Source organism: Plecotus auritus, assembly GCF_963455305.1.
Source record: "Plecotus auritus genome assembly, chromosome: 2".
Taxonomy (NCBI): domain Eukaryota; kingdom Metazoa; phylum Chordata; class Mammalia; order Chiroptera; family Vespertilionidae; genus Plecotus; species Plecotus auritus.
Window position 1 is genome coordinate 49,055,910 of NC_137771.1, and position 25,252 is coordinate 49,081,161.

Genomic DNA, 25,252 nt, shown 5'->3' on the forward strand with positions numbered 1-25,252 from the left:
ATTCATGCGTCCTGCGGCCAGAACCCAGCGCAATCGCCTCCCTCCGGATTTCCACTGGGGTGAACTAAGGGGTGAACGAATGGGCTTGAAGGCGCTTACAGATGCCAGTGGAGCGGCGGGAAAACGGTGTCCTTTAGAAGAAAGTTGCTTTTCTATCAGGACTGCAGTTGGCAGCAGCAGCCACACTCTACCTAGGACAGCTGGCGGCTGGCGTGCGCGCCGGGCCAAGGGACTTGCGGGCAGCGGGACTCGAACGCGGAGCTGACAGGGCCCCGCGGGGTCCGGTCTGTGGCCGCCCGCGCGTCCAGGTTGTGGCGACGAGAAGCGGCGTGCACAGCTGTCTTGCGTCGGGTTAAAGCCTCCCCTCTCTGCCTGCTGCCCTCTGTCCCGCCCCCCGCCCCAGAAATTATCTCAAGCGTTGCCAGTTCGATTCCAGAGCCCCGCTCGGGCAGGGTTCTTTTGTTTCTTTGTTTTAATGACAGTTCCCAGCATTGGCATGCCATGCTTGGTTAATTTCCTGGATGTCTTGAGGGCAGCTGGAGTGAAATTTCTTCTGCATCATCCTTTTTGGGGATAATTGTTTATGACGTCAGCCTGATTGATTTTTTTTTTTCCTGAATGAGAGAGGAGAGAGAGAGAGAGAGAGAGAGAGAGAGAGAGAGAGAGAGAGAGAGAGAGAGAGAGAGAGAGAGAGAGAGAGAGAGAGTCACAGATGTATGGTGAGGCCACGGACACTGACATTCCTACAGGGCAAAAGGAGAAGAGAATAGCAGCTTAAAAGTGCGCGGCTAAGATTCCAGGCTGCACGGAATTAAGTTTATTATTATTTTTTTAAATCCCCTCCGCAGCAAGCCGCTTAAGGTGCTCCTTTCATGCCGGCGTCCCCTGTTAAGGCGGCGGCGTCAGAGAATTAATCTCGGGTACCCAGCAGGTTTCAGAAGACGGAGAGGAGGGGCGGGGGAAGTGCGTCACCAGGTGGGGAAGGGGCTGTGCATTCGGCGACCAGCGGCAGGGGCTGGGGGTGGAGGAGAATGGGGACGGGAAATAGGTTCTGTGTGCTCTCCGGGGGTATTGTGTCAGGAGATGCGGGCTGGCTACCATGTGACGCGGTCCAGAGCTGAAGGGATTGGCCGAGGCAGCGCAGGCGGTGCAGCTCGTCGGCTTGCTGTTCCTCTCCCTTTCTCTCGCAGCATCTTCCCGAGAGCCTTAGGTGAAGCAGCACCAGCTGCATCCATGGCCTGTCTTTGGGGTTAACACTTGTCTTTGGCTTCAGCAGCAACGGATACAGCCGATCGCCTGGCAGCAGCGGCAGCGGCAGCGGTGTTGGGAGGATTTAGCTGGGACCTGGAATCATATCCTCCAGTATTTTTTCAGACTCCTTGGAAATTAAGGAATGCAATTCTGCCACCATGATGGAAGGTAGGATGCTTTCTGCTGTGGTTGACAGGCTTCAGGCAAGGTGATGGGCAGAACGGCGTTTGAGAAGGTGTGCAGCCTGCGTTTGTGGCTGGTCTAGAACCTGGTTGCCAGGATTTGCAAGCGGAAGTGCTGCAGTTTGCTTGCAGTGGACCAGGGCTCAGACTCATGGAATCAAACCACAGGGCTTCGCTTTAGCTCAGAACCTACAGAGCTCCCAGCTCTTTTAAAAGAGAAAAACCTAAAGTGCTTGCAGGGCGCTGAGATAGAGCTAGTAAGGAGCTTGCAGAGCAAATAAGTTGGGAGAGAAGATAAGGTTGTCTGCTCTGGGTTCCTGGGACGACACTGATTAAACATTTACAATGGAAACTTGTTTTCTGAAATTGACATTAGACAGGAGAGGTCATTGACAGAGTTATCCATGCTGTAATTTTTACTGAACTGTTTAAAAAATTTAAATTCTTGTAGGATATGTTTATCTCTGCAATTTATATTTGACTGTTGGGGTGACAGAGGCCGCAAATTTGGTCCGTAAGATATAGTTTTATGGGGATGTTATAGCAATGGAATGAGCAATATGAGGAAAATATCCAGGCCTCTTGGCTCCTGATTCAGGGTCTTATCAGGTTTTGTGTGTGTGTGGTTTTTAAACATTGGTGTTTCCTAAATGTGTTCCCTCTACAATGTTTCTTAGCCAAGCATCAAACAATTCCTTACTGATTACCTTTTACATTTAATATTAAGTGTAAGGAGGAACTTTTTCCTGAGATGTTGTTTAAACTGTATTTTATTCTACTAAATTACCCTTGCAATCCTAAAATAGTGACAGCTGAGATTGCCTCAAAAAGGCAGCAAACTGATTAAAGAAGAAACAGGCAGCCTGACCCTGGCTTTGATTTTCTGTTTTCATACTACAGGATGGTGCAAAACTCCTGGCCTTTCCTAAGATGACAGGCAGAAATTTGTCCCCAGCCTGGATTTCACGATGCAGAATCCAGTGCATAATGGGTCTCAAATCAGCCATGAAAATGGCAGAGAGGCCACCTCTTAAACTAAGGTCTGTCCTAAAGATTTTAAACATTCTCTGGAAATTTACCAAAATGGAATGAGGAGAATGGTTTCAAAACAACAGCAGGGTAGCCTGTACATATTTGGCAGAAAATAATTCTTTTGCTCTCTCTATCATGTCAAACATTATTAATGTGATCTGGGTGAGTGAAGAATTTTATAGTCATGGACCATAGATTTTAGAAAATAGCCTTAAAAAAGAGATTGGATATCATTTTTATGTGGAGCCTTGTCTTGTTTGCAAAGGGCTCTCAAGCAGTTCTTTAAATATAGGCCTAAATAAACGGGGATTACCAATGCTCTAAGATTAAATCATTTTCATTAATTAAAAATGGATTTAATCTATGAACAACAACACAAGACAAACAGAAAGAGTATTACTGTTGTACTTTTCAATTAAAAGCTCATGTAGATTGCCGTTTTCAGGAAAAAAAGAAATCTTGTCAATAGAGATACTACAGTTCTTTGCTAAATTTTAGGTAGCATTTCTTAAAAATAAAACTGCACATATTCTGATTCAATTTAATCTTACACCAGGGAGTGGAACATCTTTCATTTTACTTCTTGCCTTGCAAACTATGGAGTTAAAGTGTCTTCTTTGAAGGAAGTAACATTTATTGGTGTTCATTAATGATTCTTCCAGTAAAATTGTCTATTGTGCCATCCCAGAATACCAGCTCAAAGCCCTGTGTGAAGCTTATTTGAGCTGCCTAAACTGAAATGTGAACTGTAACAAAGACTTGTGTTGGAGCTGAATCAACACTATTGGTCTGGGTTTGCCAACTTTACCTAATGAAGGACGTTATCTCAGCACCTTTATGACTTATAGGTGACCCCCTGGATTTCGCTAGTTACCTTCTGTCAGATTTTTGCAAAAGAAATTGGAAAGGTGTTACCATTGACTTAAAAATTTAAATGAAACCAATAACTTTCTTATCTACACGTAGTTCCCACTTAAATGCTTTTCAAGACTTATCATCCTAATGGTTCAGGGATCTTAGAAAGGCAGGTGGGAATCTTCACTAGAAATCAATTACCTATCAATGACCTTCCACATAGTCCCCAGTCTTTGGGGCAGTATATATACATACATGTTTCTGATATTCTATCCAAAAATTTCACTTATGAATTGCTCTTATTCTAAAGGCATGGGATAACAGTTATTATTTATATTAACCTCATTCCTAGTGAGCTGTGAGTGTGTCTCCAAACATCCAGATAGTTAAAATGATTCTCTTCTCAACTAGCACCTCTCTCTCTTTCTCTCCCTTCCCCTCTCTCTCTCTCTCTCTCTCTCTCTCTCTCTCTCTCTCTCTCTCTCTCTCTCTCTTTCTCAGTCATCTACACATATGCACTGTTCTAGAAAGGGAAGAAACCTACATTTGCACTTGTGTGTGTATATAGCTCTATATTCAGTAAAGTGTTTGAATCTGCTGCTCAGGAAAAGCATGGCCATGGCAACTTTTCAAAGCTACTTCTCTACTCTGTGTAAAACAAGAGTAAACAAAGATTCATCTGAACGGCTCATAGTCTAAGTCAAGTGTACTTGTTTTGATGGAACAGGATATAGGTTCCATTCATTCAATTCTTATTAGAAATTCTTGTCATAGATGAAAAAAAGTGCTACCTCCTCAGTGATTCTAATATCATAGAAAGCAGTAAAATAATTCTGCAGGGACCTCCAGCAGGTTACCAGTAGTTTGTGGCTCCAAATATTTCTATTTCTATTGAAAAGTATTTTTAAGGGACTTGATTTGATGATTCCTGCACTCTTTATTTTTTAGCAATGGTTGGTATTGAGTTATGTCTTTCCTAAGAATGCCACATGATGTGGAAACTAATGTAGTATGAATGTGAAGGGAACGAAGATGAGCAAAGGGAATTATTTGCCAAATGGTGTATTTGTTGTCTAAGCATACAACAGTCTATGTGATTAGGAAAACTGTTCAAGGGTTTTATTGATTTTTATGTTTTATTGTTAAAATTTGAAAATGGCATTTTAGCTGTCTCTTCTAAGGTAAGTGAAAAAAACTAAATCGGGGTTTCTTAGGACATCTGTAAGACAGTCTGGGAAGTTTTCTCTTGTCTGTGCAGAACTGCACTGAAAGTGCTTGTGTTCTTAGTTCCATACTCAGACTCTTAGGTATTATACTGGAAAAGTATGTTTTTTGGTGCCAATGATTTCATCTTATATAACATATTTTTAAATTAACAAGCATATTTTAAAGGTTTAATTATAATATGCAAGGCGATTTAATAAATTTTGTTATATTTACTATTCACAATAACCTGCATATAAGTATATTCTATATATAGTACTTTTGCAGTACTTTTTTAAATTGCAAAAATAAAATATAATACATTGAGGCAGAAATACGGTGGAATTTGAACCCAATGCATTAAACAGCAGTGCTCATATTTTGGAACCATTGTAATATTTTAAATAGGAACCTTTTCTTTTCACTTTGCATCAGGTGGTCTTGGCCATGTTAACCTAATTGGAAACTGGACTTAGTAGTTTCTTTGGTGGCATATTTTGACTCTCTCTATCTTTTAAATATGAGTACTGACACAAGGTCTCAATTCCTTGTTAAGACCTATTATCTCCAAAATTATTCTTTAAAAAATTTTGAATACCTCTAGACTGACTGACCTGTGGTTGCAATGAACCTTATAACAGTAAAGTCTTTTCTTTTTCCTATCTAGAAATGGAGTTTTATTTATTTGGAAAATTCTTTGATGTGATCATAAACGAACAATGCATTTTGAGGTTGGAATTGTTCATTTTCTAGTTAGCTAAGAAATTTTAAAAGAAATGCTTCTGCCCAGCCTTCATGGCTGAGTGGTTGAGCATTGACCTATGCACCTGGAGGTCATGGTTTGATTCCCAGGCTGGGCATATGCCCGGGTTGTGGGCTCGATCCCCAATGAGGGGCTTGCAGGAGACAGCAGATCAATGATTCTCTCTCATCATTGATGTTTCTATCTTTCTCTCCCTCTCCCTTATCTCTGAAATCAATAAAAATATAGTTTTAAAAAATGCTTCTAACTTTCCTACTGATTCCCTTCCTAGAAATAGTGAAGTTATTCTGGAAAATATTAAGTATGCATACAAGGTTCTAATATATGTTCTATCATCTATGTAATTCCTCTCCTTCAAAGTTCTGTGTCAGAAAGAGCCTCCTTATATTTATGTTCCCATCCAATTTCAAGGGTCAACTTTAAATCTCTCAAAAGAACATGCAGTCTTTTAAAAAAATTAACTTAGATAAACCATTCTAGAAGATTCTGGAAAATTCTTCCTGTTGAATTTGGCACATACACTACCCATGTTTTAAATAAACAAGTTGCAGGAAGTCACCAACTTGCAGTTTTCATATTTCCGAAAGTTTATTTATGAATTGCTCTCTTGAAACAAGTTTTCCCATAGGAATAGTAATATAAATGATAGTTAGATTCTCATACTTGTCCGTTGAAAACTATTAAACCCATTATCTAGTTGAAATGCTAAATGTTTGCTATGAAGTGTGTAAAGAATAGTACAGTTACTATAGTAATTAGCCAGAAGAACACAATGGCATTAAATTGTTTTCAAATTTGAATGTTGCTCTTTGAGGGAAAGAAGGCTTAATTAAAGGACTCTGAGAAGATGAAAAGAAAATTTGAAGGGAATTTTTAGGTATATTTTCAGAAGTTTTAGAGACTCATGATACTGTATTTCTCAATTATGTTCCATTTTACTACCATAGTTGTGTTTTACATTTTCTCAATTTCAATTTTATCATATTCACTGCTATTAAATTGTGCTTATTTTCATTATGTAAACTCACAAGTGGAACTAAGAAAGGTAAAGAGAATTTACTGAGATGACTGTAAAGTAGTTGGAAGGGAAAAGAGAGGTGAAGGCATTATAATGAATTTGGGTTCATGTCTGAAAAAGTACCTGAGGAAAAATGAACTGAGTGAGGAAGTGGTCATAGATAGAAGGGAATTGGGGAGTATGGTAAGGGCATGATCCCCTTGAGGAGAAAGTGGGGTGTGGACAGAGGTATTGGGTCTGTTTTATATGCTGACTGCCAAATATTTCTGTGGGCATAGGATGGCTTGCTTACCATTAGATAGGGGAAAGGAGGTTTAGACTTAGAGAAGGCTGAGTCTCCATCTTGGAAAAAGTATGCCATTTAACTGCATCTACTAGTATAGTATTTAAATTCCCTATATCTTATCATTTTGTATAAAAAACTTCTATATCTTTTCATTTCCCTTTAAAACCATAGCATAAAAGCCTGCACATTCTGGCCTGCTGTGCCTCTTTAAGCCTGCTGAATGCTTCACTTACATTGAATGACTGTCTGACAGCCGTGCCACCTGTCTCAGAGTGTTTAGAACAAATACTTTCCTGCCTCCGGGCTTTTGCTCTGCCTAGAACATGCTTTTGGCAACTCATGGAGGAACTGATTCTCTTGTGGTTCCAGTAAAACTGTCACCTCCTCAGGAGGCCTTCTCTATTATTCTTGTCATCCCAAACTCCCAAGTGCATGCCCTGGGCCACTGAGTCCATTTTAGTCCCCTCTCTCTCCTCAGAGCTGAATTTTTGATACATGGTTATTTAATGGTGTACAGGCTGAATCTCTTACACAGAAGGAAGCTCTATGAGGGCAGGAATCTGGTCTATCATAGTCACCTCTGTATCCTTAGCTCTTGACACACAGTGGACACTTAGCATGTTTATTTATTGAATAAGTGAATAAACCAGATGTGAATGACTCCAATGACTTTAAAGTATATACTGTAAGGTATTATGTTGGGCTTATGGTGGATGTAAAAAAATAAATGCTCATATTTATATTTTCGCTGGAGGAACAAGAACTATAAACCTGAAATAATTAGGAAAAGATATTATAGAACAGAGTGCTAAATTGTGAGAGACAGATAATATATTTTGAGAAGCAAAAGTAAAGAAACAGTCCATTTAAAAATATGTGCTAGAGCTTGATTTATTTTGGTGATTAGCTCCAAGGAAATGGAAAGAGACAAGATATAGCACAGCTATTCAAAGAAATTTCCAGAAATTCCAGAGATAGTTGTGTCAATATCCTGTATATTTTTTTTCCTTTCTCCCTTCTGCTCTCCTTGTATTTCTTTCTCCACATTTCTCATTCTTCCTTCCCACCTTTCCCTTTCTAGGGTATCTTTGCTTTTCTCTGATTTTGACCAAATCTGAAAGTGGTGGCCTATAGAGCTAGAAAGTTTGATTTGGAATTTGGGAAAGTATTTTTAAATAAATAAATGAGTATAATGTTGTATGATGTATTTGTGCATACAATGACAATGTGGAGGTATATGAGATTGTTTAGACACCAAATTATTCCTAATTGGAGAAATTGTTGATCTTAGAAACCCAATATGTTTGCTGAACTTGTGCAGTTCAGATTTATTATTATTATTATTATTATTATTATTATTATTAGAGCACGGATCCAGAAGTCAGACTTGAGTGTAGGTTATGTGACTTTTTGGTTGTGTGCCTTGAGAAGGTTACTTTACCTTCCTGGAGTTCGGTTTCCTTGCAAATAAAATGAGAGAATTGATCTGTCATACCTCTAAACTCCCAGCTCTGAGAGTCTCCGGTATTTGCTGAATAATTTGGATTCCTCATATCTACTCCCTCTGATGTTTGAATCTGAGTGATTTACTCCTCTTCCTCCCATCACAAAATAACTTGTCCATGACACAAAAATAATTCAAATGTATTACCACCTGCCTACTATTAGTTTAATCTTTCTCTTGCATGGATGCCACAAGTTAGTTTTGCTGTATCGGGAGACAATAGCAGATTTCTGCAACCCTCCTCTACAGCTGCTAGCACAGAACTATTTATGTGTTCATCGAAAACCACATATTGAATGGTACTAGGTGTTAGGCACAGTTCTAGGTGTTAGAGGCTCATTAATGAACAAAATAGATTAAAAGTCCAGCCTATATTGAGCTTCCTATCTGGTGCAGAAGAGAGATGATAAAATAAAGTAAAATAAAAAGTACATTATATGGGGGTAAGGACTTTGGACAAGAACCGAGTGGAAGGAGTGGAGTAGATGGGGATGCAGTTGTAAATAGGGTAGTGATGGAAGACTTGCTGAAAAGACATTTGAACAAAGACTTGAGGGAGCAGAGGGAATGAAGAGCCATGTTTGAATAAAGAGTCTGAAGAGGCAGGGAAAAGAGCAAATGCAAAGACTCAGAATGTGGGTGGAACAGCAAGGAGGCCACGCATCTGGAACAAAGGACAGGAGAATGTTTAAGAGAGGGATGCAGAGAGGTAATATTCAAATAGAGTCCTATGAGTCCCTTTCAGTGGAAGGAAAGCCAGTTTCCTTTTGCAGAAGTCAGTCAGCATGAGCCTATGTTATCCTTGTGTCAAGAAACAGGTGGGCATTCAGAAGCCTGGCATTCTGATACTGGTTCTGTCTTGTGATGGTGTCTCTTGGCACTCATTCTGACCACATGTTTTTGTAAATGAATTAATATCATGCTCCTGCCTTAGCTTCTGGTTCCAAGCCCAACGTCAGAGCTGAGAGTTCAGCTACAACTCTAGGCTTGAGCATTTCCACATAAGAGATACAGCCCCATGATAAGGATGACTTCAGAATCAGAATTCCACATCAACTCACAATTATTTTTGACTACATACCAAAGAACTTTATTTTTATTTTGGGTTCATATCAACTTCTATTATGCATCAGGACTAGTATTTTAGGATTTTTAAAAGACCATGCAGACTGACTCATGTTGCATATCTTTAACAAACAGTATAATATGGAAAATAGTATGTGACATTACACACACTTTGAATTTTCCAAAATACTTCATTCATTCAACAGGCACATCTGCAGCTTTCCCCTTAGTCTCAGGTGCTAGTTTAGGCACTGTGAATATGTCAGCAAAAAAAATGGCAGCTGTGTTCTCCATCCTCAGAAGCTTCGAGTCTAGTGTATGTTATCACATACTCATGTACATTATTTTCTTCTCACTTCATCTCTGTGGTAGGAAGAATAGGTATTATCATCCGTATTTCAAATAGCAGGCATCTAGGGCCTAATGATGTTAAGTGACTTGTTCAGGATGACCACCTTACCAAGTGGCAGGAGCAGCATGTATTAGACAAACTTCCCTCTTAGTCAAGTGCTCTTTATTTGCACAATGGTGTAACTTGAAAATCCTGCTCATATTGGTCCATGTTTCTGGTTGACAAGCAAACAGCAGATAATCTAAATTTGACATGGTATTTCCGAAGCCTTCTTCAGAACAGGCTAATTTTATTATCAGGTCACGATCCTTCAGACCAGCCATCAGCCTGAAGAAGGCTAACACAGAAGTGTTTTATTCCAGTGGGCTCCTTCCAGTAACAATCCCGTTTCCGAGAATCTTACGATGAAAAGGGACATGTGATATCACTAGGCCAGTGCACTCTAAACCTTCACAGCTTACATTCTACAAAGCGTTTTATCAGAAAGCCTGGCTCCCATTGTGAACAAAAGCCCTTTCTCCCTGAGAAGGACAGCTAGGTGTTCACTCACATTCCGTGAAAGCTTTGGCTGTTATCATAAAAACATGACGGTGTGGGATACCATTGAAGATTAACCAATCTAGTCCAACCTCATTTTGCAGTTGAGGAAACCAAAGTGGAATGAAATAACTTACCCAAGGATTTTTGTTCTCTCTGTAAGAGAAGAAGTCAAGTTTATTTTAGTAATGATTCAAAAAATGTGAATAGACAAAGACTTAGAACCTGTGGTATCTTTCACATTCAAAGGTGCTGAGGCTGGTTGGGTGACTGCCCAAAGATGTACAAATGAATGTGTCCCCAGGGTCATTGCTCTACTGATTACACATACAATGTGGCCATTTATAGCTCTTCTGGCTTCCATGGCTTGAGGGTCTGCTGTCAGTGAGTCAGTGCTGTGTGGAGGGAAGGACCGGGACCTGAAGGGGCTGAACCTCCTGGCTAGCTATATGACCTTGAGTACATTCTAGAACTGCTTTGGCCTCAGCTTCCCCATTTGCATGGTAGAAATAATACTGGCTCATATCAGATGAGACAATAAATATTGAAGCATCTGTAAAAGTGTGGCACAGATGCCAGTTATTTTCTCAGATGGCTCTCTCTCAGCTTAGTTGCTACATGTGGGTTTCTTAGCATTTAGTGGCTACAAATTATTGCTTGCTGTTTTGCCTTTCAAGTACATTGTTGCTGCATCTCTTCTGCAGCAAGGCCTTATAGATGTCCCTCTTCTTTTCACCATACTGTTAATTTCTAGCGTATTCTATCATTTCTCTACTCTCAGTATCCAGGTGCTATACTACCCCTTTCTTGACCATGGAAGGCATTACTAATCAATCACAGCTGTCTTTCTCTCTGGCCTCAGCATCATCACAGTTTCACATTCCAGGCTACCTGTGCCAGTTTGCTTTTTCTACCACAGGCAGTTTCCTAAACTTGAAAACACAGTGAATAAAACTGGAATATGGCTGGTCTAACCGTGTACCCAGCCTTTATAAATGCCCTTAATGAATCACTGAAAAATGATCTGTGAAAAATTGCCCACAGGACTGGTTTATGATAGCAGTGCAAGGAGATAGTCTGTAAGCCCTGTAGCAGGTAAGACCCTACTCCTGAGCCATTGATTGTAACCACCAAGTATCTCTTAGCCCCCTTGTGCTCCCAATTCAAAGAACTGTGTCTACCAGACAGCCAAACCAGGTTAGTATTTGTATTTATTTCTGATTCCTCATTCCATCCTGCCTCACATCAGTAGGTCTTCTTGATTCTGTTCTCTCCCTTTCATACCCCACTACCATACCTGGTCAGACTTCACTGCTTCCACCTTCCCAGCCCATCCTCCTCACAGCCATCAAAGAGATCACTTTTGTCATTTACCTTTGATTGTTCCCCATCCTTTTAAGGTGAAGTCTGAATGCCTCAATGTGCTGTGCAACACTTTCATATGCAGGCCAGATAGGAGTTCCTTGCCCTTCTCTTTCCCTTGCATATGGTAACAGTCTGTTCTGATCATTCAAGGTCAAACACAAGTATCTCTCTTCAACAAATGCGTCTCACATCCCCCCAGGTTGAGAATGAGGTGCTCATTTAGCTTTTAATTCTCAACTTCCAAAGGGCATGAAGCAGAAGGTTCAAGAGCACTAGCTTTGGAATCAGGCTGACCTAGGTTAAACCCATCACTGTGACCTTGAAAAACTAGCGAACCTTTCCTCCTCTTCAAAATGGGAGTGATAAAAAGTCTCTTTTTCATGGATAATCATGTAAGGTTGGAAGGATTAATCAGAAATGTAGCATTCATAGTTCTCCAGAGAGAGAGAGAGAGAGAGAGAGAGAGAGAGAGAGAGAGAGAGAGAGAGATGACTTAATTATAAGGACTGGCATGGCAAGTCCAAAATCCATAGAGTGGCCTGGCAGGCTGGCAACCTGCAAACTTAGATAGGGATTGATGCTATAGTCTTGAGGCAAAGTGTTACGCTCTCAATAGATCATAGTTATTTTCTGTTCATTCCTCTTCCAAGGACCAGGGACTCTACGAGAGTAGAGATCATGTCTTACTTATTTTTGCATTCTCAATGTGTGGCTTGTGTAAGTGCTCAATAAATGTCCAGTGATTAAATAAACCTGTTGAGGGATCACAAACTTTTTTGGGGGGCGGGGGGGGGGGAGGGAGGAGGAGGGAGGGAGATAGTCAAGCCACCAAGCATATATCATGAGAATTAAATTAGTTAATATATGCCAAACATTTAGAAGAGTATTTGTTCCAAAGTAAAGCTTACTAAATGTCACTTTGCTGGGCACATCGAAAGCTCCAGCAGAGTTCCTGGATGCCAGGTAGTACCCAGGATTGTGCTCGCCCCAAAGTACCCATCTGTTGTGCAGGATCGCACTGGCTGAGAGCCATACTCTTTTTCCAGGTGCAGGCAGTTAATCTCGTATCACACACATTCTGCATGACTCATTCCATTGTTTGCCTCTCATTTTAAGAAAAATCAGATTTCATTGTAGAAAATGTGGAAAATAGGAAGATACAAAGAAGATATTGAAATCACTAATAATCTCATTATACTATATAATAAAAGGCTAATATGCAAACTGACCGAAAGGCAGAACAACTTGTCGCTATGATGTGCACTGATCACCAGGGGGCAGATGTTCAATGCAGGAGCTGCCTCCTGGTGGTCAGTGTGCTCCCACAGGGGGAGCGCAGCACAGCCAGAAGCCCTGAGCTGGGCTCACAGCTGGTGAGTGCAGCGGCGGTGGCAGCTCCCACCTTCCCGGCAGTCGGACATCCCCTGAGGGTTCCTGGACTGCAAGAGGGCGCAGGCTGGGCTGAGGGCCCCCCTCATGTGCACAACTTTCATGCACTGGGCCTCTAGTTATGAAATAACCAACCACTGCTACAATTTGTTGAGTGTAGGGATAGATTATCTGAAGCCCTTAAAGAGTGAACAATATCATCAATAAAGTGGGTGAAATAACACCTACCACATAAGATTGTGGGGAAATGAAATAAGATAATGTATGGATGCACTCAGCACTACCTGACATTTTTGTAAGCACTCAGTGAATGCTAGCTCTTAATAGCTTTATGGTCAAAATGTATATCTGTGTCAAAGAACCCAATTTTATCATCACATAATATGCACACATGTATACATATACAGGGTGTCCAAAAATATGTATACACACTTAAACAGCTGATAGCTCAGTTTTGAAAATGAAAAATATTTTAATAAACATTGTCTTTATAAATATTCAAAGTGTGTATATACATTTTTGGGACACCCTATATGTGTATACACACAGATACATATGACATTTTACTTTATATTAGACTAGAGGCCCAGTGCACAAAATTCATGCATGGGGCAGGGTTGTCCTTCAGCTCGGCCTGCACCCTCTCCAATCTGGGACCCCTTGGGGGATGTCCAACTGTCGGTTTAATGGAATAATGTATCTAAAGGAAATAACAAAGCTATTGATACCCAATATCATCCATCATCAAGTTGATCTTTAACACTCAGAAATGTTATAGCATTCTTTCTCCTTAAACTAGTATTTCCATTCCACCTTTGTCACAGAATATTTTCATGTAAACTATTTTTATATTTGAAAATCTTTTACTGATATAATTTCATCCTTCAAGTTAAAATTTTTACTAAACCAGCAATCGGACATCCCTCTCACAATCCGGGACTGCTGGCTCCTAACTGCTCGCCTGCCTGCCTGCCTGCCTGCCTGCCTGATCACCCCCTAACTGCTCCCCTGCCAGCCTGATTGATGCCTAACTGCTTGCCTGCTGGCCCTATCGCCCCCAAATCTTGTGATGATGTCACGAGATGCCACCTAGGCTTTTATTACATAGGATTGTAACCATTATCCTAGGCAGCATATATATTTGTTAAAAGCATGGGATTAGGAGACAAACTTCCTAAATTTAAGTTCTCATCTCTCTATCCTTGCCAATGTGTGAATTTAGGTAAGTTATATAACCCCTCTATGGCTCAGTTTCTTCTTTTGTATGAGATGATCTCAATCTAAAATTATTATAAGGATTAAATGAGTTTATTATAGGGATTAAACTGGTTTAATATGTTATACAAATAGTTATTATTTTATTAAAATATGTACTATATATGTAACATATACAGTATACATAAAGAGAAATATTTGGTACAGAGTAAATGCTCAATCAAGAAATGTTAGCTATCATTACCATTGTCATGAAACAGTCTCCAAAAGCCTTGTTTTTACTGGTTGTATAGTATTTCATTCCATGATAATTTATTTTACAATTCTCCTATTAGACATTTAGACTGCTAGCTGGAGATTTACATTTATACTGAGACAGAATGGCTCATATTAATGAGTCATATAGTATGGTAGAAATCCTTGATTCTCATGTAATAAGATAGCTTGATGAGGTGGTGAGAGTTCTATATTGGGTTCTAGTCCTGGCACTGTCCCAGCCAGCTGAGTGACTTTGGGCAAGCTATTTGCAAAGTAGTAGAAAGAGAAATTGATTTTAATTCAAAATATTCTAACACCTTCTGGCACCATTCCTTATTAGCTATGATAATAAGGCCAAGAATTTGCCAGGTGAGTAGGAATTGATTTTTTTTTATGACCCCTTTGAAGGTCCTTGGCTGTGTATGTTGGGCAAGTCACCATGTCTTTGTTTTTCCATCTGTAAAATGGTAAATGATATGAGCTTTCTGGCCTTTCTCATTTGGTTTCAAAGCACAAAATATATGAGAAAGTATTTTGAAAGCTATGAATCTTTAAGTAAATATAATGCAGTATTAAGGCTATTATTATATTTAGTATCTTAGAAACTATATTTTCAAGTAAAGGTTAGGTTAGATAATTTTGTAGTTGCTAACTAGTTTTAAGATTTTGTGCTCTAGTACTAGGGTTTCAGGACGTATTCCCACTACAGTTATCCCCTCTCTCCATACCTTCCATCTTTCACGCATGAAACTGTTTTTCTTCATTTCAGATACAAGGAGAGAAAAAACACCTTTCTTAATTCGATGAATTATTTGGATGGGGAATTCTATATATAATTTTGTTAAACTGTGTAGCAATATTGTTTCAATAATGAATACGTAGTGGGACAATTTAAAGTGTGAAATATATCTTGGCCTAATTATAAAACCAAATATAGTTCTTCATATAATTTTGGCAAACTCTAATTCACTCAATCTAATTACCAGATCAAATTATTTAATCTGAATTTCTTCTCTTGATTTTCTTTTGCTATTGTCTATCTTTGTGGCAATATACTTCAAGTTGGCACATTGAAGAATAGGGTTTGTTGCTCTTTTGATAATTTTTACTAAAACACAGAGGAAATTTATAGTAGCAATGGAATGCTGTGAGTTAGTCCTGGTTCTAGATATGGAATACAAGTTTACAAAACACATGGAGGCCTTGCCTTCATGGAGTTTGCATTTTATTAAGAGGAGACAAAACTAACAAACCAAATGAATAAACCATTAGTTTCAGATGCTGGTAAAATCAATTAAAAACAACAACAACACAAAATAAAAACCATATGGAAGAGGATGGGGAGATGTGAAAGGTACTTGAGGTCGTAAGGGAAGGCACTTAAGCTGAGACTTCTACATACTGTGACATTTAAAGGTCTGGGAACAGATATTTCAGGAGTGAAAAATAGAGAGGCAAAATGGTCTGGAACTAGTAAGCTCAAGGAACAGAAGGAAAACCAGTGTGGCTACAGACCAATGAAGGAGGGGGAAGGTGACAGGAGAGAAGGAAGGCAAGAATTGGGTCAGGTAGGGCCTTGTAAGCAATAGAGATGAGTCTGCAATGTATTCGGAGGCAATGGAAAGCCATTGGATGGGGTTCAAAGAGAAGGTCATGCTTCCATATGATCTTCAATTACTTTGGATATTGGATGGACATGGACTTGTGTAGCTATAGTTGTCATTCTGTTCGTGTGTGTGTGTGTGTATGTGTGTGTGTGTGTTTTGAGAGAAAGTTGTCTTGAATCTGTGTTTGAGTATAAATACTCTGATTTTATTTAAATTTTATGTTTATTTTCTATAAAGCTAAGAGAGGTTGAAAGGGATTGTGGTGCCCTTTTCTAAGCCACTCGGCACCATCACTGCTGAGGTCTGAGAGCTCAAAGTAAAGGTTTACTTCAGCTATTGAATAAATTCTTCTTCTAACACAAATGATCCTGGCATTAGATTTCTTCCCATGCATGTTGACGGGTGAAAAAAATGAAAATGTTAGAAATCCAAGTATATTGTGTTTTTTATGTACTTGTTTTTATGTGACTTTGAAGCACTTCAATTCTTTGATAGTCATTTTGATACTGAATCCGTTTATTAGGTTGGCTCTCATCACTGAGGCTCTTTCTCTCTAGTCCTCATCAGAAAGATAGAAGCACTTAAGAGATCTTGCTGTTGACAGAGGTCGACCTCTCTATGTTCCATTTTTCTCCCCAAATGTTTCCATTAAAACCTCATGTTATGCCTGAATTTCATTGACAGAGATCCCTACTGTCTCCTTCAACAAGATTTACCTGTGTAGTCCTCCAATTCTGTAGCTATTCTCTTCCTACCTGCAAGTGCTGAAACTGTGCTCTAAAATGTATTTGTAAACCAGAGGAAAATATATGAGACTTTCTGGAGGTGGGACTTGTTCCTGTTCCAGTCTTCTTTATATTAAGGGCTCTGGTTTTTTCTTCTAATTGCTTTTTTGATAAAGAAGGTAAGTGCACAGGCTTGAAAGTCAAAACAAACCTAGATTGAAATCCTGCCTCTGCAATTTACTGGCTGTGTGCCTTTGGGCAGGCCTGAGCTTCAGGGTTTTATGTTTGTTTGTTTCTTTCTCTTTTTTCTTAGCTTTATAAACTATCACAAGTTCACAAATTATCAGCAATTATTTATTGAGGCTGCAAACATTATACTAGGTACTAGGTGTATATGGTGAGCAAACATCATGGGCACAGGCCTTGTGGAACTTGCAGTAAAATGACAAAGACATTAAATTAATACAGAAAACTAAATGACTATAAGTGAGCAAAGTGCTGTGAAGGAAGCACTGAATGAGATTCTCAAAGAGCTTTTTTAAAATATGGGACCCGATCTGATAAGGTTGACGTAAATCAAAATTGTTCCAAGTATTACAGGACACTGTGCTTTTAACATATTTCCTGTGACCATCGCATTCAATTGATCATAGCTATTGCCATTGTTATTATCTTGCTGTTGTCATTGTTAATATTACACACACCCCATGCCTATATGTAGCCTTGCTTCAGTGAGCTTTCCAGAACACAAATGTCTACTGTGTTCTTGGTTATTTGCCTAGAGTTGCTCTGCATCTGTGCTCCCCAACTGCTGCCAACTTACCTAGTTTCTGACCTGGTATCTGAGCAGTTTCCAGGGCCAGCTACTCATATTTTGGGTTCCATCCATGCCTTGACTCTCGCAGATTCCTTAGAAGGCTTCTGATCTTATTGCTCTACCTCCTAAATGAATGTTAATCAAACCTCAACATAACAACTGCCTTGTTGCTATGCTGCTCAAGAAGGAAGGAGGAATCTTTTAGAGAATTTTCTGAAAGAACAAAAGAATGCCTCCCTCTCTATTTAAGCCCTTTTGAAGAGCCTATTGCTACACCTACTCTGCACTATAAGCATCTGTGCTGGCTGAGTTACGAACCTGAGGGATATTTCTTTCCATTGTTTACCAGAAAGTTTTTCTTAATTCACCACTGACCTAAGCTGAGACCATAAATCTAATCCTCAGACTTTTCCATTTCTCTATATCAAAACCTGTGAAAATATGATTTTAAAACTATGGTACTGTAAGTACATGTGTGGTACGTACATCCAGGCAGCTGATTCGAAAGAGGGACATTGCTTTATGGCCAGTTCCTCTGAGTCATCTCTTCTACTAGAGTTGCTCATAACTCACTTTAGCTCTTCTTCCTTCCTTTTCTTCCTATTCTCTAGTTAGAACTTACTAAAAGATAGCTGCCCCATAACTTACTAAAAGAAAGCTGCCCCAGATCAATCCTAGATCTCAAAATATTGCATAAGAAAGACTAAGAATAGCATTATCCTTGAAATGTTCCATATTTTCTCTTAACCAGTAGGTGCAGCTATAACCATCTCTCCCCCTCCCCATCAAGAGGAGAAAAGAAGTAGAGTTCAGATTTATTAACATAAAAATAGCTACCTGAGTTCCTGCTTTGTGCCAGAAACTATTCTTAAATTTTCTAGAGCTTTTATCTCATTTAACATACACAACAAGTCTATGAGGTTGATACTATCATTATCCCCCTTTTAGAGATAAGAAAACTGAGGTCAGAGAGCTTATGACTTGCCCAGATATTTAGACTTGAACCTGATCTTACTCCCAAACTTATGTTGTAAATCATTCAGTAATATTGTCTCTCCATTTTTACCTTTGAGAAATTATATTTAATATATTCCCACATAAGGGCAAACAACAGTGATATCATTTGTACCACAACATTTGATAACTAATATTATTATAGCATGCTTGCCTATTCTTACCAGATAAAAATTAAATTTGAGAAGATTCCTGTCATGAAATATCTATAATACCTCACATAGAAAAATGAGCAGATGATTATAGAGGTAACAAAACTATTCTCCAGGATGTCTTTGTTCTGATTGTTTTTAATTAGATTGGTTTGCAATTTATTGCATTTTACTTTAGAGGTTTCTATGGGCACTCTATGTTGAAACAAACTTTAATAAACTATCTTGGATGTTTCAAGGAAATTTTCTGAAAGAACAAAAGAGTGCCTCCCTCTCTGAGAAATTTGCAATGTCTTTTATGGTAGAATGAGAAATGTATTTTCCCCTTTTGCTCAACAATCTATTGGACACATCTCCTAATTTCAGTAATAACAGAAATTTTATTTTATAGCATTTCAGAGACAATTCAATCATCAGTTGACTTGTGTTTAATATGAGAAACGAAGTTATTCTGTCTGGTTTAGCAAGGGTTATAGTTCTCAATTCCATATTAATAGCTTCATTATAGTTAAGGCTTAACACTGTTTTTAATTTTAATATCTTTACCAAATGCTCAGTCCTCAATAACTATAATAAAATGTGTATTTTAGAAATGTGTAAAAATATGCAGCTCCTCTCCAAGTTTATTTATAAACCCGAGATAGAGCATTTATGTTATTTACTCTGCAGTAAATACAAATACAGCCCTTAGGTATTGCTTTTTTACCTATTTCTTCTCAGCGCAAGTTCTTTAGTCAGAGCAGGAAAAATAGCAATAAGATGACCTCTGTGTGGAAGGCACATGCCCCCAAAATGTGCAAAAGTCCAAAGCTCTGTACATTCTCTGAACGTGTAATTGATTCATTGAAAGGTGGGCCACAGTCACCCAATGTTGGTAGTAATTATTGCCATTATTACTATTATATAGAATTTATCAGTGTTCTAGGCTGTGCGGACTATATAAATGGCCTATCTCCTCTCTCTCACTATAACACTGTGAGGGTTAATTCTGAATTCCACATGATGAATGAGGAAAAAGGCCCAAGGTCTCATGCACAGCTAGGAAGTGGCAGAACAGGAGAGAACCACTGAGTCCCTAAATCTGTGCTCTTTGAATCACTGTATTTAATGACTGCCAACCACCCTTGTGGGCTTGCCTGAGGGAGCTAGGATGGTGAGGCTCTTGTCCATTGTCAAGAACAGTCAAAGAGTTCATATTGGACCTCTTTATCCCCACTCATGACCTCGACTGAGCTCTTTTGACTATGGTTGTTTTGCTGGCTATGCATTTTAAAAAGTCTTTACTGACTTGGGCAGATTCATTTAACAACACAATTTCCAGGCCGTCCTAGGTATGGTTCCTCCATTTCCTTCTTTGAGGCACTGTGTACTGTTTCCCACTGTTACACTGCTCTTTTTTCTCTCTTCCCTTGTTTCTTCTCATGTTCGCTTACCTGGTTGGCATTGTGCTGCTGTTTCCCGTGTTCTTGTTCAGTTGTCCCTGCCCTTCCTGCGGTACCCATGCAGTCAGGTTTAGATGGCTGTAAAGCAGCTTCACTAAGAGGAGTAAGGAGCTAGGCCACTTGGGTCAAATCCTGACCCCTTCACTTACTAGCTGTGCAATCTTAACTAATTTACTTCTCTCTATGCTGTTGTTTTCTGTTTTAAAAATCTGTTTCTCAGCTCTAAAATCAATGTTACTATACTAATTCCTATCTCATAGAATTATTATGAGAGATAAATGAGCTAACTGACATGAAAGTGCTTAGCTTAGTGCCTGGCACAGAGTAATTGCTCACTTAATCAATTTTGTTCTTACATTTGCCTGATGGCAGGTAATTTACATCAGAAAATCCCATTATTTGTTGGAGACAGAAATGACTTCAAACACTACAAGGAAAACCCTTCCCCCAGGAAGAAAACAAAATAAGCTCTCCCTTTAAGGTGCTTCCCATTCCTTCAGTTCCCCCTGGCCACTACAAAGCATGTTGGCTGACTGCCACTGGGACCTCAGAGACCAAAACATCAGCCAAGTTTTGTTTTTCTCTTAACTCTTGCTATTCCTGTCTCACCAAATCCCTGCCACCCTGCAGGAGAGTGTTGGCAATAGCTTCATGTTTGGGTTATGGTTGATCTGAGTCTTGTGGTCCTAGGGGACTGGGTAGAAAGCTGGGGGTACAATGGCTTTCTGTTCACTTGCCTCACAAAAGTCATGCATCAAAACATCTATCTATCTCCCTATCTATCTATCTATCTATCTATCTATCTATCTATCTATCTATGCCTAAGCGACCAAATGACCAAACGACCGGTCGACTGGTTGCTATGACACACACTGACCACCGGGGGGCAGATGCTCAATGCAGCAGCCACTCACTCTCTCAGTAGTCCTGCAGGTGCAATCTCTGGAGAATGGGCCAGGCCAGGAGTGGGCAAACTTTTTGACTTGAGGGCCACAATGGATTCTTAAACTGGACCGGAGGGCCGGAACAAAAGCATGGATGGAGTGTTTGTGTGAACTAATATAAATTCAAAGTAAAGGAGCGGAGGGGAGAGCAAGAGAACACTCCGCTCTTTTGGCGGGCCAGATAGAAGAGCCAAATGGGCCGCATCCGGCCCACGGGCCGTAGTTTGCCCGCGGCTGGGCCAGGCACTGATGGACTGGCGCTGCTGGCACAATCCCGACAGTGCCGCCGGCCTCCTGGAAGTCGGCCTCGGGCACCATGGCTGCTTCCCCTCCCTAGATGCTCCACAAGGAAGAATATAAACATGGCTGCCAGGTGGCTCCCAACAACCAGCGTGAAGGTCAGAGGGAGGGATCCAGATCCCCGGCTAGGTAAGGGCATCCTACCGCCCACCCAGAGGGCCGATTGTATCCTGCCCCACCTCCACCCACCTCAGAATGGGCGCCAGATGCAAGGCTCACAGCTGACAAGCACCGCTGTGGCGTTGTGAGCCCACAGGCGCAGTGGGGCCATGATGAGCGGGAGCAGCAGGCAGGAGTGGCAAGGAGGCATTGGACTGTGGGTTTTGGCCCGAATCCCGCAGGCCACCCCGAGGGACCCCACCCATGCATCAATTTGTACACCGGGCCTCTAGTATATGATAATTTTGTGTGCAGGTGGGGAGGGATTAGTGTAAAGCAGAATTCAAAATGACCCTCAAAGCCAGCTGTGCCCAGTACTTTACACAAAGTATTTCATCCTATGCTCACAGCTTCCTCATACAGATGGTATTATTTTTTCTATTGTAAAAATGAAGTCATCAATAGTGAGGCCAAGAGAGTTAAGTAATTTGACTAAGATCTACCTGATTCTAACATCTGTGCTCTTAACCACATCACAGTCCTAGTCACTTCATTCTGGTGTACACCTTCCTTCCTATACTACCCTCTTTTGGCCTCAGTTTCCTCATCTGTAAAATGATAGGGATTAGCATGATGAGTTGGAATTCCCTTCCAACTCTGACATTTTGGCACTCTAGGTCAGCATCTGAGTTTAGAAGCACTGAGTGTTCATCCAAATTTGTATGGACAGGACACATTTGCTCATTGCTTCTTGATTTATGCTGCAGCTGTCTCTGAATCATATAATATAGCTCTCATTATCCTGTTTTTATACCCACCAAACACACTTTGTTCTATTACCATTGAGCAAATCCTCTTAGGAATCCAGTAGAGCTTTAAGAATTCTCTTCTGGTAGTTGCTGAATATGTGTTGCCTTGATCCACAATTTTATACAATTTCAGAAGAAAAGGTGCTCCTGAGAGTCTAAACAAGGTTGCAGTCAAGTATAGAAGAGAGAGAACTCAACAACCATTAGACTCTACTGAGTTAAGTATCTTTTGCCTTATTCTTTATAGTTTTACTAGTGGCCCAGTGCACAAATTTGTGCACATTGAAAGGAAATGAATTAGAAGAAATATTTTAATATCGCTATTTGCCCTTTCTCTATAATAGAAGTGTCAACCAAATTCACGATTGACAATGACAGATTGAAAAACATGCTTGCGATTGGCACCAGTGAGAGCTTTATATGTATTGCGCATGTGCAAGTCAACTTAGCCTTTTACTAGTATATATAGAGAATAAACTTGCTTAATTAGACCTGCTTTCTGATTTAGCTAAACTTTTTCCAGCCCAGTGAAGCACCCCAACTTCTCTTTCAGGTAATTGTCAGTAACACAGCAGTAAGTATCAACACGAAGCAGATTATTATTGTAGATCACGCAGGGAGAACAAAGGGTAAAATATTTAACTGTAGCAGTGTTTGACTATATTCTGCGCAGTGAGAAAACCTGAAGTCATTTTCAAGGTCCACCATTTCTTACTTCTTTTCCATTGGGTCAAGTTTCTAAGCTTTCTAATTCTGCATTTTCTGGCTAATAAAAAGAAAATAGGATTCCACCGAGACCCTATCTACCTACTCCAGGACTTCTGTGAGGATCAAATGGAAGAGGCACAGGAAAATGCTTCACGGACATTTGGTTAAAGTGTAAAATGTTTCCACCTGGCTATAAAGCAAGTTGTGTTCCTGGGCTAAAGAAATTCCAAGGAGGTTAGTTGCTAGGGAGACAAAGCCAGGTGTTGCTATGTGATGTCATTACCTCATGCCCATAGCCACTGTTTCTGAGCTGGGCTAGGCTGTGGGCTGCATTTTGTGCCATGGGTCTTGGCATCGTCGGTTGCAATTTGGTGGGGTATCACTCCGGGGTGGTGGCAGGGCCTGTGTCCCACTTGGGGGAAATCGAGTGTTGCTTTGTGGGCACCAGGTCTGTGGTGCCGTTTCTCTGTAAATGGCAGTGCACGTCATGGCAGCTCCTGCGTTGAGTGTCTGCCCCCTGGTGGCCAGTGCACATCATAGCGACCAGTTGGACAGTTGGACACTTAGCATATTAGCCTTTTATATATATAGATGCGATTAGGTACTTGCTCCAAGGCTCAGACAGAACAAGGCTCCATAGCCTGTGCAGAGAATTCAAATTTGAGTCTGCCTGTATTTTTCATATGCTACCGTGACCTTTCCCTTGGTGTAGTAGTAGAAAGAGGCACCAGATTTGCTACTAATTTTTAGCGTGCTGTTTTGTTAAGACACAATTTATCAATAAAATCAATCTATAAAACTGATTGCCTTTAAACTGAATAATCTTATAGATTCTATATCTTGAGTCACGTTAATGCTCTAATCATCTCAACTGGTTAGAAGAACATGACATCACATTATATTTCTTTCTCTTTTATCTCATAGGTTCAAGCACCAAGTACTATCAGTTCTCTCTTCATAATGTCTCTATGTATTCTCTTCCTCTTTGTCACCCACCATTATAAATCTGGACCTTATTTCAATCCTGGAATCTTGAAATAAACTGCAAACTGTCCATACTGCTAGGATCCACCCAATTTGCCTCCCAGTATTATCTACATATATAAAAGCCTAAGCGACTGTTTGACTGGTAGCTATGATGTGCAGTGACCACCAGGGGGCAGATGCTCAACGCACAGGCATGGAAACATGGAACAGACTGATGAATCTCAGAGGAAAGAGGGGAGGCAGGAGGGTGGGAAGAGATTAACCAAAGATCTTATATGCATATTAGAGGCCCGGTGCAGGAATTTGTGTACCGGTGGGGTCCCTTGGCCTAGCCTGCGGGGATTGGGCTGAAAGCACAGTCCAACATCCCTTGAGGGGTCCCGGATTGTGAGAGGGTGCAGGCCAGGCCGAGGAACTCCCCAGTGCATAAATCTATGCACCGGGCCTCTAGTCTATAATAATAAGTGTAATATGCTAATTAGACCAGACCTCCTTCCAGACAACCTTCTGGACGAAGCCAGGGCTGTGAGGGAAGCCTGGGTCCTGGGTGCCTGCTAGTGGCCAGAGGGAAGCCTGGTCCTGTGTGCCAGAGGAAACCGGTGCTGGCAGCCAGGGGAAGGAAGGCCTACTCTTGCACGAATTTCGTGCATCAGGCCTCTAGTACATATGTAATTTTCTCACTTCTTGCTCTTGTCCAAAACCTCAATTATTTTTTTCTCTAATGCTTGTGGTATCGTTCTTCAGGCTTCCACAAGAGAAATCCCTAAATTAAACTTTGTTCTCCTCTGTCCACCACCTTTATCTTATCTCTTAACCTTTGCCAAGGCTGTTTTTTGCAACTCTCTTCATAGAACTCTTCCAAGTCCTTCAAGGTCCATTCCATGCACAAAAAGGAGTCTTGTCCCTCTTTTTCATCAAGAAGCAAATATGTTGAACATGAGCAAAATGCCAAACACATAGGAACACTTAGTAAATATTTGTTGAATTAATGTGTGACTCCAACAAAGGTATTTTTGACTACTTCATCGTACATGCAGATATTCTTTAAACCCCAGTGGCACCAATTTAGCAGTTCTGTGATCTTAGTTTCAGTGAGTTGTTTTATTTTCATACAGTTAAGGAAGAATAAGATCACTGAAATCAAAGAGTTTTAAATTGTCCAAATCAAAGCTCTATTCTCTTATAGACTGGAGGAGAAGAAAGCTCTTCCTGTGTGTCAGGCCCTGTACTGAGCGCTCTATCAGTACTTACTCATTACATTACAACAACATTGTGAGGTAGCTGCTATATTATCCTCATTTTACTGATATAAAAACTGAGGTTCAAAAAGTTTAAGTAACTTGCCCAAGATAAAAAAGGTTATATATAACATG

At 40.2% G+C, this 25,252-nt stretch overlaps 1 protein-coding gene across 15 annotated transcripts in view; it reads left to right on the top strand.

Moving 5' to 3' along the window:
* The first annotated feature begins 1,113 nt into the window (after positions 1–1,113).
* The window catches only part of SGIP1 (SH3GL interacting endocytic adaptor 1), a 211,138-nt gene continuing 186,999 nt past the window's right edge, over positions 1,114–25,252 (top strand). For all 15 annotated transcript variants that reach the window (XR_013959841.1, XM_080654272.1, XM_080654267.1 and 12 more), the window contains exon 1: positions 1,114–1,419. Coding sequence is in view for 14 of the 15 variants with exons in the window: in XM_080654272.1 (XP_080510398.1) it covers positions 1,410–1,419 (10 nt within the window). In the remaining variant the exon portion in view is untranslated. The remainder of the gene's footprint in view (positions 1,420–25,252) is intronic.